This window comes from Sapajus apella, unplaced genomic scaffold (genome assembly GCF_009761245.1).
Source record: "Sapajus apella isolate SASKATOON/1434 unplaced genomic scaffold, GSC_monkey_1.0 scaffold170, whole genome shotgun sequence".
In the NCBI taxonomy this organism is placed as follows: domain Eukaryota; kingdom Metazoa; phylum Chordata; class Mammalia; order Primates; family Cebidae; genus Sapajus; species Sapajus apella.
Window position 1 is genome coordinate 1,967,392 of NW_022437110.1, and position 14,345 is coordinate 1,981,736.

General features: G+C 40.6%; 1 protein-coding gene across 6 annotated transcripts in view; it reads left to right on the top strand.

Annotated features, from left to right (window-relative positions):
- The window catches only part of PPP1R13B (protein phosphatase 1 regulatory subunit 13B), a 112,567-nt gene that overhangs the window by 83,433 nt on the left and 14,789 nt on the right, over nt 1–14,345 (top strand). For all 6 annotated transcript variants that reach the window (XM_032267628.1, XM_032267629.1, XM_032267633.1 and 3 more), the window contains exons 5-8: nt 7,056–7,157; nt 9,660–9,834; nt 10,698–10,894; nt 13,102–13,242. In XM_032267628.1, the coding sequence (XP_032123519.1) occupies nt 7,056–7,157; nt 9,660–9,834; nt 10,698–10,894; nt 13,102–13,242 (615 nt within the window). The remainder of the gene's footprint in view (nt 1–7,055; nt 7,158–9,659; nt 9,835–10,697; nt 10,895–13,101; nt 13,243–14,345) is intronic.

Sequence of the window (14,345 nt, forward strand, 5' to 3'; positions counted from 1 at the left end):
GGCTCATTTTATATGTTTCGTAGTGATGGGGTTTCACACCATGTTGTCCAGGCTGGTCTCAAAGTCATGAGCTGGGGATTACAACCATGAGTTACCACACCTAGCCACATTTTAGCAAAATATTTCAATAGCACATTAAATGGAATGTAAGACTAGCCTTCTTACTAATATTTGAAGAGACTAAAAATATGCAAAAACATATCATTAGTGGCTTAGGATGAAAGATGTATATATGTATTTCATAAATATATTGATTTGCTTTGAGAAACGATTGTATATCTTTAATACATGGATTATTGTACCACCAGCTTAAAAATTATATTTAAAACATTACCTGAAGAGACAGATTCATTTTATTGAAGCCATATTTCCAACTGACCTGTGATAAAAAGCCCTTGGCCGGGTTAGGTGGCTCACACCTGTAATCCCAGCACTTTGGGAGGCCAAGGCAGGCGGATCACCTGAGGTCAGGAGCTCAAGACCAGCCTGGCCAACATGGTGAAACCCCGTCTCTACTTAAAAAAATAATAATAATAAAAAAATGTGTGTGTGTGTGTGCGTGTGTGTGTGTGTGTGTGTGTGTGTGTGTGTGTGTGGTGGGCACCTGTAATCCAGCTACTCGGGAGGCTGAGGCAGGAGAATTGCTTGAACCTGAGAGGCGGAGGTTGCAGTGAGCCGAGAGCGTGCCATTGCACTCCAACCTGGGTGACAATAGTGGAATTCCATCTCAAAAAAAAAAAAAAACCCTCTCAACTGTCATTATCAAGTGAGTTGTAGTTGTTTGTCTGTCCTTCCTTCCTTCCTCCCTCCCTCCCTCCCTCCCTCCATCCCTCCCTCCCTTTCCTTCCCTCCCTTCACTCCTTCCCTTCCTTCCCTCCCTTCACTCCTTCCCTTCCTCCCTCCCTCTCTCCCTTCCTTCCTTTCCTCCCTCCCTCTCTCTTTCTTTTCTTCCCTTCCTTCCCTTCCCTCTCTGCCTTCCTCCCTTCCCTCCCTGCCTTCCTCCCTTCCTCCCTTCCTTCCTTTCCTTTCCCTCCCTCCCTCCGTCCCTCCCTTTCCTTCCCTTCCTTTCCTTCCTTTTCTTCACTTCCTTCCCTTCCTTCCCTCCTTCCTTCCCTCTTTCCTTCCTTCCTTCCTTCCTTTCTTTCCTTCCTTTCCTTCCTTCTTTTTCTTCTTTCGACAGGGTCTCACTCAGTCACTCAGACAAGAGTGCAGTAGCGTGATCTCAGCTCACTGCAACCTCTGCCTCCTGGGTTCAAGCATTTCTCCTACCTCAGCCTCCTGAGTAGCTGATTACAGGTGCGCACCACCACAACCAGCACATTTTTTATTTTTAGTAGAGATGAGGTTTCACCATGTTGGTTAGGCTAATTGTTTCTTAGTGCCTTTAAAAATATAGTTCCAGCCAGGCACTGTGGCTCAGCCTGTAATCCCAGTACTCCTGGAGGGCAAGGCAGGCAGATCACTTGAGGTCAGGAGTTTGAGACCAGCCTGCCCAACATAGTGAAACCCTGTTTCTACTAAAAATACAAAATTAGCCAGATGTGGTGGCACTCACCTGCAATCCCAACTACTCGGGAGGCTGAAGCAGGAGAATCATTTGAACTTGGGAGGAGTAGGTTGCAGGGAGCCGAGATTGTGCCACCGCACTCCAGCCTGGGCAACAGAGCAAGACTCAGTCTCAAAAAAAAAAAAAAAAAAATCTAGTTCTGATGGCTTGTTTATCAAACATACGTTATTTTGGTAGCTTTCTGAGTCCTGACTCATACACATAATTATGCAGATGAGAGATTTAAATGGAAAGTAAGCCCCCTTTTTATATCTAATTTTTGTTAAATCATGGGCTAGTTTACTTGTTAAGAATCTGATATTAGTACCTTTGGGGTTGCTAGTTTAATTATGGACATATTTATGCACTTTTATTACATATCAAATCAAAATTCCACTTACATAAAATCCTTTCTTTGCAAAGAGGTTAACGTTTTATTTACTTATTTAGAGACAGTCTCTCTGTGTCGCTCAGGCTGGAGTACAGTGACACGATCTTGGCTCAGTGAAACCTGCAGCCTCTGCGTTCTGCGTTCCAGTGATTCATGTATCTCAGCCTCTTGAGTAGCTGAAACTATAGGCGTGTGCCACTATGCATGGCTAATTTTTGTACTTTTAGTAGAGACAGGGTTGGGTTTCACCATGTTGGCCAAGCTAGCCTTGAACTCCTGACCTCGGGTGATCCACCCACCTCAGACTCCCCAGGTGCTGGAATTACAGGTCCCAAAGCAACATTTTATCTTAAAAGAGGGTAATTAAGCTTCACCTTTTGTGACAGCATCAAATACTGATTAGGAAGTGAATACAAAACACTGCACCTGGCCTGTGGTATGTTTCTAAAATTGGCCTGTTATTTCATTTTGTTAACTTATTTACCATAAAGCAGTTTTTGAAGTTTTGTATCTGAAGTGGACTTGTGTTAATATGCTTTTTTTTTTTAAGTTGACAGTCTTAAATATAAGACCATTAAAAATTTTTTTAATTATGTTTTATTTTTGTTCATCATGGGTTTTATAAGATAATATTTTTACTTGGAATTTCGGCACAGTCAGGAATGATCAGGTATAGAGGTTTAGCTTCTCATTTGGACTCGTTATTTGAGAGTGGGAGATTTTAAGAAACATCTTTTTATCTTCAGTCCTGTAATTCCCATAACCAGGCTAGCTGGGTATGGTGCAATGAAATGTCCTGCTTCTTTTTATGCACTTCTCAGAGTGGGTGCCAGCCCGAACAGTGCACTTTTACAAGAGTGCATGGTGACATTCCACATCCTCACTGCTACCCTGGAAAGTGCTGTTGGATTTTTTTGGTGGTGATTTTGTTTTTTTAAGAGACAGAACCTCACTCTGTTGCCCAGGCTGGGGCGCAGTGGTGCAGTCTTGGCTCACTGCAACCTCTGCCTCCTGGGTTTCAAGCAATTCTTCTGCCTCAGCCTGCCAAGTAGTTTGGACTACAGATGTGTGCCACCACACCTAGCTAATTTTTTTTTTTTTTTAAAGTAGAGACAGGGTTTTGCCATGTTGGCCAGGCTGGACTTCAACTTCTGACCTCAGTTGATCCGCCCCTCGGCCTTCCAAAGTGCTGGGATTATAGGCATGCCAGAAATGCTGTTTTTATTTCACAGTGAAAATACAAGTATACAGAAAACTTGCTCTCTATTTCTGTTCCTCATGGTTGAATTGGATAAGGTAATTTAATTGCTTCCCATGTGAGATTCTCATCTCTTTCCTTGGAATAGAGGCTCATTGAAAATGGAGAGACATTCTACTTTTCTGTTGCCTACAGTGTCTAGGATGGCACCTGGCATATGGAAGGTAAATGGACTTATGTTACTGTGATACTGAACATAGTGGTACTCAGAGAATATGTGTTCTCCTGATACCTTCATGATGGACCTGTTGTGTAGAAGAGGGCATTGCCTTGCCCCTTGCTGTCACGGGGGTCTTGGGCACATGGCTGAGCTTCTTCATTGATGAAGTCCCAGTGTAGCACCTTTTTAGGCAGCCAGAGATTAGGGGACGTGATCAGAAGGGAGGTGACAGGAGCTGGAGACAATTTGGGTGAGGGAAATGTTGAGAAGCATCTGGAGAGAGAGTTAAATGGTAAGGAGGATGTAGACTCTTCCATACGAATGAATGAAAAGCAGTGTGGGCTTGGAGTCTGAAAAGATGCCATCCATGTTGGAGCCTTATGGGACGTGGCGGGAAGATGAGGGAGTGTCGGGTCACCTGAGTCCACTCCGGAAAACAGGTTATTGATGCTGTGACTGGGTACTGGGCCAGGACCTATTGCTGTCAAGACCAAGTCTTGTGAACTCTCTGGTTACCTCGTGAGTGCCTGGTACAAATCTTTTGTCAGGCAAATATTTTGTTTATAAAAATTTTGTAAGCTAGCTAATAAAGTCTCTTATCATTTTCACAAGTAAATTTGTGGGTTAGGGTTAGGGTTAGTTAGTTTGAGGCTGGAGAGTGATCTGGGTTCATCAGGAGCAGAAACACTGTTCCTGGAATCCATAGTTCAAGTAGTGAACGTTGGCGTTAGAGGGTATCTGGATCCCCGAGCCACAAGTGGTGGTCCCTGCCAACAGGATCATTGGAGCAGGCTTAAGGCTGGTGGGGTGTTTTCTTTTTGGGGATCTCATATTTGTAGGCACCTGCCTGGCTGTTGCTGAGAGACCTTTATTGCTAATTTAACTTAGTTTTTGGAAGTGGTTTGTGCTCTGAGTGACTTGGAGCTGAACTCATCTGATAACTCTTCCATAATTAGGAACCTGGAATTGCCTGAGGGAACATGGTTTGATTTCTTATTAGATGCAATCAGTGAAGAAAAACAGGGAAGAATTAGATAATAGGTTTGAGAAAATTGAGTTTGTATGAAAAATTTTAATTTGTAAATAGGGATTAGTTTACAGGTAGTACAGTGATAGGCCTATTATTAAAAAATCAAATTTGCATTGAAAGGTCTTTGTTTTCTTTAAAACTGTGGAAAAGGGGCTTCTTTTTTCTAAATTTTCACATTGCACAATTACTAAAATGTAAATTGTTACATATTCGTTGACTTATAGGTTTATGGTAGCTTATGTTTATATAGCCCATTTAAAATACAGTTAAATCACACAGGCATATTCACTTTGAAATAATTCATTGAACTGTACTTTATGATTTATTACACTTTTCTATATGTAAGCTCTTCAGTACAATTTCATTACAATATAAGTTGATATATAAGATACAGTGACTGAATTACTTATGACAACATGGCATATCTTAATTTTGTACTTAGAAAAACACATGTAACATAAAGCAAGTATAAAGGTATGTATTGGCAAATAAAATACTTTTTGGTTGGCCGGGCACGGTGGCTCAAGCCTGTAATCCCAGCACTTTGGGAGGCCGAGGCGGGTGGATCACGAGGTCAAGAGATTGAGACCATCCTGGTCAACATGGTGAAACCCCGTCTCCACTAAAAATACAAAAAAAAAAATTAGCTGGGCATGGTGGCGCGTGCCTGTAATCCCAGCTACTCAGGAGGCTGAGGCAGGAGAATTGCCTGAACCCAGGAGGCGGAGATTGCGGTGAGCCGAGATCGCGCCATTGCACTCCAGCCTGGGTAACATGAGTGAAACTCCGTCTCAAAAAAAAAAAAAAAAAAAAAAAAAAAAAAAAAAAAAAAAAAACTTTTTGGTTTAGTAAGTAAAATATTTTAATAAGCCGTACCTTATTCATAGATATAAACATCAGAACACCAGACAGTTAAATCTTTCTTCTATCTTCTTTTCTTCTCTTTTTATTTTTTTTTTCTTTTCTGTCCCCTTTTCATTGTTTCATAAAGCCATTGGTGGGAGAGACCAGAAAGATAGTTTTTGATTTTTTTTCTTCAAGTTGTGAAATTACGAAATTAATGTAAATTGAAAGATTTGTTGAATGGACGTAGTTTTCTTTTAGTCAAAAAGTGTTTAAGCCTGGGCACAGTAGCCTGTACCTGTAATCCTAGCGCTCTGGGAGGCCCAGATGGGAGGATTGTTTGAGCCCAGGAGGTCGAGGCTAGCACAGGCAACATAGTGAGACCCCTGTCTCTACAAAAAATTTTAAAAATCAGCCAGGCATGGTGGCGTGTGCCTATAATCCTGGCTAGGCCAGAGGATCGCTTGAGGCTGCAGTGATTGTGCCATGTTACCCCAGCCTGACAGAGAGAGAGTGTGACAGAGAGAGTCTGTCTCTAAATTAAAAAAAAAAAAAAAAGTCTTGTACCTTATTGCTTTCTCCAGATTTTTTTAGATAAACAGAATGGTGGTTCCAGTTAAGACTGTTAAACAAATCCTGATCCCATTTTTCAGTAGTCAAGAATGTGCTGAAATATTATAAAAGTTTGGGAAGACACGGAGCTGGAGGAATAGGAATTATAACTGACTATTTAGAATTGTAAGAGGTTTATGGGTGGCGGAAGGTAAAGGTGTCCTAAGGACATAAATGAACCTAGAAATAGAATGTGGGGGTCTGAGGAGGGACTGTGTGGCCTCCCTGCTCAGAACTGAAGGGTTTGGGAGAAGATCGGCTTGTGAGAATGGAGTTCTGCTGCTTTAATGAGCTGCATGCCTCCAGGCATGCTCCTTCCCCTCACCCCCATTGCTCCTCACCCAGAGGGGGGCTCACATAACTCCCCCAGCCCCATGAAGACTCGTTTTGAAGAGCATATGGCACAATGCTCATAACACGTCTGTCACAGTACACTGCACTTGGTGTGGGCCTAGTAAGTAATGAACTGTGAGTAACAGTCAAGAACAGGGACTCTGCGTCTCTGCTCTGCCTGACAGGCTGACTGCCCTGTGCTTGTTTGCTTATCTGTAAAATGGGGATATAACAGTACCCACCTCATCAGTCATTCTGAGGCTGAAATGGGTCCATATATGTAAAGTGTTTAGTTCAGGGTATCATTGACAGAGAATGGAGAAACAGCCAATTATATTCCTCTAGATGTTACCTTTGCGTGTTGATTTCACATATGGAATTCTTGGATGATGTGTCAGTTTTTCATGTAAGTCATACAAACAGTGTTTTTAGTGAGGTATTCGTATATTAGAATCCGTTACATATTTTCATTTCCTGAGGCTAGTTGACAGCAAGATGACATTAGTTCTTAGGTATTACCTGCATATTTATTTTTTTGGTTGTATATTCTTAAACATTTGACAGCTTCATTTGCTCAAATATACCTACTAAATTTTCATTCCAGAAGGAGGAATGTCACTTGTAATATACATTGCCAAATGTTTGCTTAAACTTGAGCCCTTACTAAATACAGTATCTGATGTTTATGCATTTGAAAAAGTTGTTTATATTTAATAAAAACAGTCAACAATTAGGAAAAGTTCTTACAAGAAAAATAAGCTAGTTGGTACTCTTCCAGTTCTAGGGATTCTGTCTAAAGTCCTGATACGTATGAGTTTTGACAATAGAGAAAGACAGTTATGCAGACAAACATATGTTCCAAAATAAGTGCTTTTTGTTTAGGTTGGGAATCCACGTGTTGAACTTACCCTCTCAGAGCTCCAAGATATGGCAGCTAGGCAACAGCAGCAGATTGAAAATCAGCAGCAGATGTTGGTTGCCAAGGTAAGTTATAAAAAGAGGTATTGAAATACTGTTCAAAAAGTACCTCTTTAACCGTCATTTTAGACTGGGGTGAATACATCCTTGGGTAATGCTTATAAAATAAGACCATGCCATGGGAGTGCTAAACATAATGTCTTTCTCTCTTTGTTATCACTTCCATAATAACATATGCAGATTGTTGTTCGTGCAAGTTGGGAAGTTATCAGAACAAGAGCATCTCATCCTTGACACACACAGCAGACACCCCAATCTGGAAACTGATGACCTTATTAAAATCAGATAAAATTTGGAAAGGGGCCAGGCACAGTGGCTCATGCCTATAATCCCAGCACTCTGGGAGGCTAAGGCAGGAGGATCACTTAAGCCCAGGAGTTCAAGACCAGCCTGGGCAACATAGTGACTCTGCCTACAAAAAATAAAAAAAATTAGCTGGGCATGGTGGCATGTGCCTCTGGTCCCAGCTATATGGGTGGCCAAGGCAGAAGGATCACTTGAGCCCAGGAGTTGGTTGCAGTGAGCTGAGATCACGCCACTGCACTCCCACTTGGACAACAGAGTAAGTGATACCTTGTATTTAGAAGAAAAAAAAAAAATGGGAAGAAAGGGTGCTTTTGTTATCTCCTTGTGCCTCTGGGTGTGTTCTTGGCTATGTCGTTAGTATTAGTGTTCAAGAAGAAAGCAGTGATCGGTGCTGAAAACACTGATGGGGGCGGGGGTCCGGAAGACGGTGACAGCTAGTTAACAGGGCTTCCCAGTGTGCTGCTCTAGGCTGGGCTTGTTTGGTTTATTACAGTGTGGGGCATAGTTAATGCTCATTATATACACTGAATTCTACATTGGTTATTGAAACTCAAATTTTTCTAAATAGTGGTTTAGTCATACTTAATTGAAGCATCAGATCTATCACACATGCCTCCTGAAAATGATTCTTGTTGTAAATGATCTTAAAATATTCCAAAACTGCTTTAAAGATAAACTTTATTACCAGCTAGGTTCTTTTTGTTTTTTTCTGCAGAGAGATCTTCTTAGTGACTAAATATCCAGTCTAATTTTTTAAAAATTTATTGAATGTATACTTCATTGTAGTATCCACTTTTATGTAAATAATAATTTGGGTTGGACTTGTTTTAAAAAGTTGTCTCAATGTTTATTGGATTTATGTGAATAAAAATGATGAAAAGTTAAGTTTAATTGGAAAGTACTTTATCCCATTAATAAGATTTCTAAGATAAAACATACATAGTATTATGTCATTGTAAACATTTTCTAATTCTGCTTACTATTTTTACCAAATATTGATCCGAGTATTGCTGTTAAAAAATGTTGTAGATATTTTCAGCAGTATAAATCACAAGTTAATACTACATCTAAGTACATATTGCCTTACCTTAGAGTGTAGTGTGTAGTGCCTTCATAACCACACCTTAAACCTCTCCTTATTCAGGTATATTTTATGCATACATATGAGACCATGAATATTTAATGTGTACTCTTATCTTTAAGGTATGTTTTCACATTAATAGGGGAAAAACACCTATTGGAGAGTATTGTATATATTGTTATTTTTGGATTGTTCTGTTACTGTTTGAGTCTAAAATGTTTCATTATTGAAGAAACTAATCCTGGAGAAAGCAGACACTTCCTTGATTGTTCTGTATCGTAGCAAATTGAAGATTTATCTCCTTACTGATCACCTTATTTCTTTACAGTGTAAAATCCTCTGCTGCTTAATGCTCATTTCCTTTAGGAAGTGAAATAAGAGATTCTTGGAAGCCACTTTGTAGCAGCAGAAAATGTATTACGGGCAGCAGGAAAGTAAGGCTCGCTGGGACTTCACAGATGTGATAGCGTGAAGAGGAGATTGTGTTAGTGCATGTTCTCCAAAGAAGCGCTTATATTAACTGAACGGTGTAGATCAGTGTGCATAATAAAACCCCCTCTCTTAAAAATGCCCCAACTCTTACCACTTCATATTTAGTATGCCCAATAATTTCAGCTTTGTGTGGTCTGATTTAAGATTCTGTTAGTGTTTTAGTATTCATTAATATGAGTGATACTGAATACACTCATATTTTTATACTGAATACACTCATATTCATTAATATGAGTGATATAGAATATACTCATATTTTTCTTTTTGAGTATATAAAAGTAACCATAAGCTTCTATTTTCTTTTTTTTTTTGAGACAGAGTCTCACTGTGTCACGCAGGCTGGAGTGCAGTGGTGCAGTCTCGGCTCACTGCAACCTCTGCCTCCCAGGTTCAAGTGATTCTCCTGCCGCAGCCTCCCAAGTAGCGGGGATTTCAGGCGCACACCACCACACCCGGTTACTTTCTGTATTTTTAGTAGAGACAGTTTCACCATGCTGGCCAGGCTGGTCTCGAACTCCTGACCCCAGGTGATCCACCTGCCTCAGCCTCCCAAAGTGCTGCTATTACAGGCATGAGCCACCATGCCCGGCCTTCAATTTTCAAAGTTACATTTTTCCTTCTTTTGTTAGGAACAGCGTTTACATTTTCTAAAGCAACAGGAGCGCCGTCAGCAGCAGTCTATTTCTGAAAATGAAAAGCTTCAGAAATTGAAAGAACGAGTTGAAGCCCAGGAGAACAAGCTGAAGAAAATTCGTGCCATGAGAGGACAAGTTGACTACAGCAAAATCATGAACGGCAATCTGTGTACGTGCCTGCAACACTCCCTCTACACCACTGTCACCAGGCCCAGATCCAGTGAAACAGTCACAAATTCACAGGACTAAATAGCAAGTGTGCTAAAGTTTTGCTCTGTTATTTGCATCTGAAAGGATGGGGTAGTTAGGTTAAGTGATCTTAAAAGCCTGTAGTCCCAGCTACTTCAGAGGCCAAGGTGGGAGGATTGCTTGAGCCTGGGAGGTGAAAGCTGCAGTAAACCATGATCCAGCCACTGCTTCCCCAGCCTTGATGACAGAGTGAGACCCTGTCTCAAAAAAATAAAAAGATCTCAGTGGCCCTCAGATGCAGTATAATGATCCTCTTGTTACACTGGTCAGCAGTCCTTTTGGATTAGGGTCGGGCACTCCAAGACACTCATTCAGAGGTCCTGTTTTTCTTGAGTAACTTAACTTGTATCCATGCATTAAGATAAGTTACACTCATGCTCACTTTTTTTCTGTATGCACTCTGATTTTATCCATTGGTTCACTCTTTGCCTACTTTAAGTCACAGCGATGCGGGAGAGACTTGGATGGCCCTGCCTTCACAAGACCTTTGGTCTCAGAGATTCCTAAGTCGTTTGACCAAACCAGCTTATGGACTGATTACCCTAAAGAATAGTCAGGAATTCATGCAAATATAATTGTTTGCTTTATGAGTAATCAGATACATGTGTCCCAAAGACTTTTTGAATTGTGTTTTGGATTCTGCATATCACAACTTTTTCCAAGGTCTGGCACTAGATGATAACAGAATTAAGTGTATAGGAATGGGGCGGGAAGGGGTGGGGGAAGATCAACTAAATGTTTTATTTTTTTTTCTTTCTTTTTTTTTTTTGTGGGCACTTATAGCTGCTGAAATAGAAAGGTTCAGTGCCATGTTCCAGGAAAAGAAGCAGGAAGTACAGACTGCAATTTTAAGGGTTGATCAGCTTAGTCAGCAATTGGAAGATTTAAAGAAAGGAAAACTGAATGGGTTCCAGTCTTACAATGGCAAATTGACAGGACCAGCAGCAGTGGAGTTAAAAAGACTGTACCAAGAACTACAGGTAACTCCTGGGTCTGGGAATGATTGTATGAAAACATTGTCATCTCTCTAGCTTTGTTAGCATGGGTTGGAAACCTTAGGAAATGGAACAAATTAATGAATTCTAATTTAATAGTAGGCACAAGATATATTCAGTATAAAATAATTTTAAAATGACTTGACATATAATTCATACAACATAATCATCCATTTAAAGTATACAATTCCATGGCTTTAGTACCTTGACAGGGTTGTCAGAGTTACATCCACCACCACAACTCGTTTTGGAACATTTTTATCACCCAGAAAGAAGGCCCACACCTCTTAGCCATCACTCCACAACCTCCATACCCTTCAGAGCCTGGGAGCCACAAATCTACTTTCTGTGTCTGTAGATTGCCTATTCTGGGCGTTTCATATGAGTGGAATCACACAGTAGAGATTGAGCATCCTTAATCCTAAAATGTAAAATGCTTCAAATCTGAAACTCTCTGAGCTCCAATGTGACACACAAAGGAAATACATGCTCATTGGAGCATTTGGATTTTGGATTTCCAGATTAGGAAGGATGCTAAACAAGTAAATATAACGTAAATATTTAAAAATCTGGATGAATCTAAAGTCTGAAATGCTTCTGGGTCCCAAGCATTTTGGTTAAGGGATATTAACCAAAACACACCCTGTATGCAGTCCTTTGTGACTGGCTTCTTTCACTTAGGATGTTTTCAGCACAAAAGAATTTAATTAGCAGATAATAATCCAATAAAGAATTAAACTTTAGATGATATTTAAGGTCTTTGTGTAAACTGTTTTGATGAGCTACATGCTTGTTGTTGAATCCTTATCTTAGTTCAGACTGCTATAACAAAATATCATAGGCTGGATGGCTCACACAATGGACATTTATTTCTCACTGTTCTGGAGGCTGGAAGTTCAAGGCCAAGGTGCTGGCAGATTCACTTCCCAGTGAGTGTTCCCTCCCTGGCTTGCAGACAGCGACCTTCGCACTGTGTCCCCACATAGTGGAGAGAGAGTTTAGTTTCTCTGCATTAACTCCAGCATGGGGGGCCCCATCCTCGTGACCTTGCGTAAACTTGACTACCTCCTAAAGACCCTGCCTGCAGACATCACCACATTAGGGCTAGGGCTTCAACATATACATTTTGGGGGACCCATTCAGTCCATAACAGAACTCAAGATTTTCATTTCTCAGAAGTTATCATTCAGCAGGCGATTTTTCAAGCCAGACGTAGGTCTTGCCGCTTTATTAGCACATGCTAGAAAAAGTATTATATCATTTTATGAAATGAGAGTATTTAACTACATAGAGTAAAATCACTGTGGTTGCTGTTAAGTTCTTTAACATAAATGCATAGAAGTACTATAGTATTATAGGATTTTATGACTTTTACATTTCAAGCAATCGTTAAAAGTGCAGGGTTTTTAAGGATTTTTTGATGAAATGTGATGAGTGGAATATAGGGATGTCATTTATTTCCAGCTTTTTGGACTGCAGTATAGTTTTTTGTTTGTTTGTTTTGTTTTGTTTTTGAGATGGAGTCTGGCTCTGTCGCCCAGGCTGGATACAGTGGGGCGATCTCAGCTTACTGCAACCTCCACCTCCTGAGTTTCAAGTGATTCTCCTGCCTCAGGAGAATCAGACACATGGAAGGTGTATATGCACTAGTGCTGTGGGCATCTGAAAGTTTTAAGACAGCTCTTCTTGTGGGAAGTGCACTCTGATATTTTCTGTTTTGTCCTAGTTCATTTCTTAAAAATGCTGGTTGCAAGCCACTAAAATGACGTAAGGTTGCTTTACTTGGTGATTCAGGCCATCCTTTTTGGTCCTCACTGAACTTCTTGCTGCCTCCACAGTAAGGCACGTCATGCGGTGGGCTCAGGCCTGAAGCAGCTCCATGAAGTGGAACAGAGCATCCTTTAGTTTCTGAGAGTCCCAAATATGGCACTTAGTCTCCTGTCATCATTGAGACTAGTCATTTCACGTGCTTTGAAGAAGGTGCATTACAGATGTTTACTCTTTGTTTGTTCCATGAGAACTCTGTCCTGGCTTCATCTTGGCTGTACCTGTAAAATATTTCACACAAAGTGGCAGTGGATGCAAGTAAATATCAGAACTTAATGTTACTTTTTTCTTTTTAATCTCACTGGCAATGAGAATTTGATTTTTAATTAATACAGATCATAAAAGTTGTATTTTGTGGTTTGTAGATTCGTAACCAGCTTAACCAGGAACAAAATTCAAAACTTCAGCAGCAGAAGGAACTCTTAAATAAGCGCAACATGGAGGTGGCCATGATGGACAAGCGAATCAGTGAACTGCGTGAACGTCTCTATGGGAAAAAAATTCAGGCATGTGAAAAAGAATGTTTTTGAGAGATAAACTACTACACATCTCTAAGTGGCATTATGCTCCCCCATCCACCATAGCTGATAACACATAAATAGGCCATAAACCATCAAAAACCACAGAACAAATTTTCTTCTGCCAATGACTCATTTGTTTCCTAGTATGTGGAGGCAAAGCCACCCCCAGCCTACAGCCTTGTGCTCTGTGTCCTAGCCTGCCTTCTTCCCCGTCTGTTTCTTCTCTTCTTCACTGGGGGATGCTGTTGGCTCTGGAGTCACGGCATCTGGCACGGTCCTCACTATGCCATTTTAAGCTGTGTCATTTTGAGCAGATTCCTTGCCTTGCGTAGCCTCATGTCCTGCTGTAAAGTGATTTGCCCTACCTGCCCCATGAGGAGCTGTGAGGATTCTTATAAATAAGCCATGTGGAAGGATTTTGTAGACTCTTGAGCAAAATGCCATATAAGGGGTTATACTTCTAAAAAATCTTTATTTGATACTGAATTTCAAAGGTAATAAAATACTCATTGAATAATTACTCATTAAAAAAAAATGAGTATTTATTACCTTTGAGATTCACTATCAAAGATTTTGGACTTGCCAGCATCTACAATCACATGAGTCAATTCCTTAAGATAAATCTCTTAAGTACAGAAATATTGAAGGGAAAATGTGAAAGTCCTTTCCAGCCAGTTCTCTACAGGTGATAGTTGTTAATGGTTTCAGTCTTTTGCTTAATAAACACACAAAGATACAGAACTTTAATTGAAAATGGGATTGCAGGAATTACGCTGGTCACACTGTCTCATCTAGTCTTTTTTTAATTGCAACATGGGTGTCTTTCCAGGTCATTACCTCATTCTTGTTGTACCATCTGAAAGCTATCCTGTGGTCTCAGAGCCTGTAACCCCTTTACCAGCCTCTGTAGTCAGACAGGGAGTCCCGAGTCTTGCTGTCACTCACAGTGCATTGGTGAGCATGTGTACCACCGAGCCACCTGCATAGAGGAGGGGTGTCTGCACTCTGTGTCTTTGGCCGGATGTGGCATTTTCTTTTCTCACACCTGTGACACTCAGTGATTAGGCTTGAATGCAAAGCTGAGTACA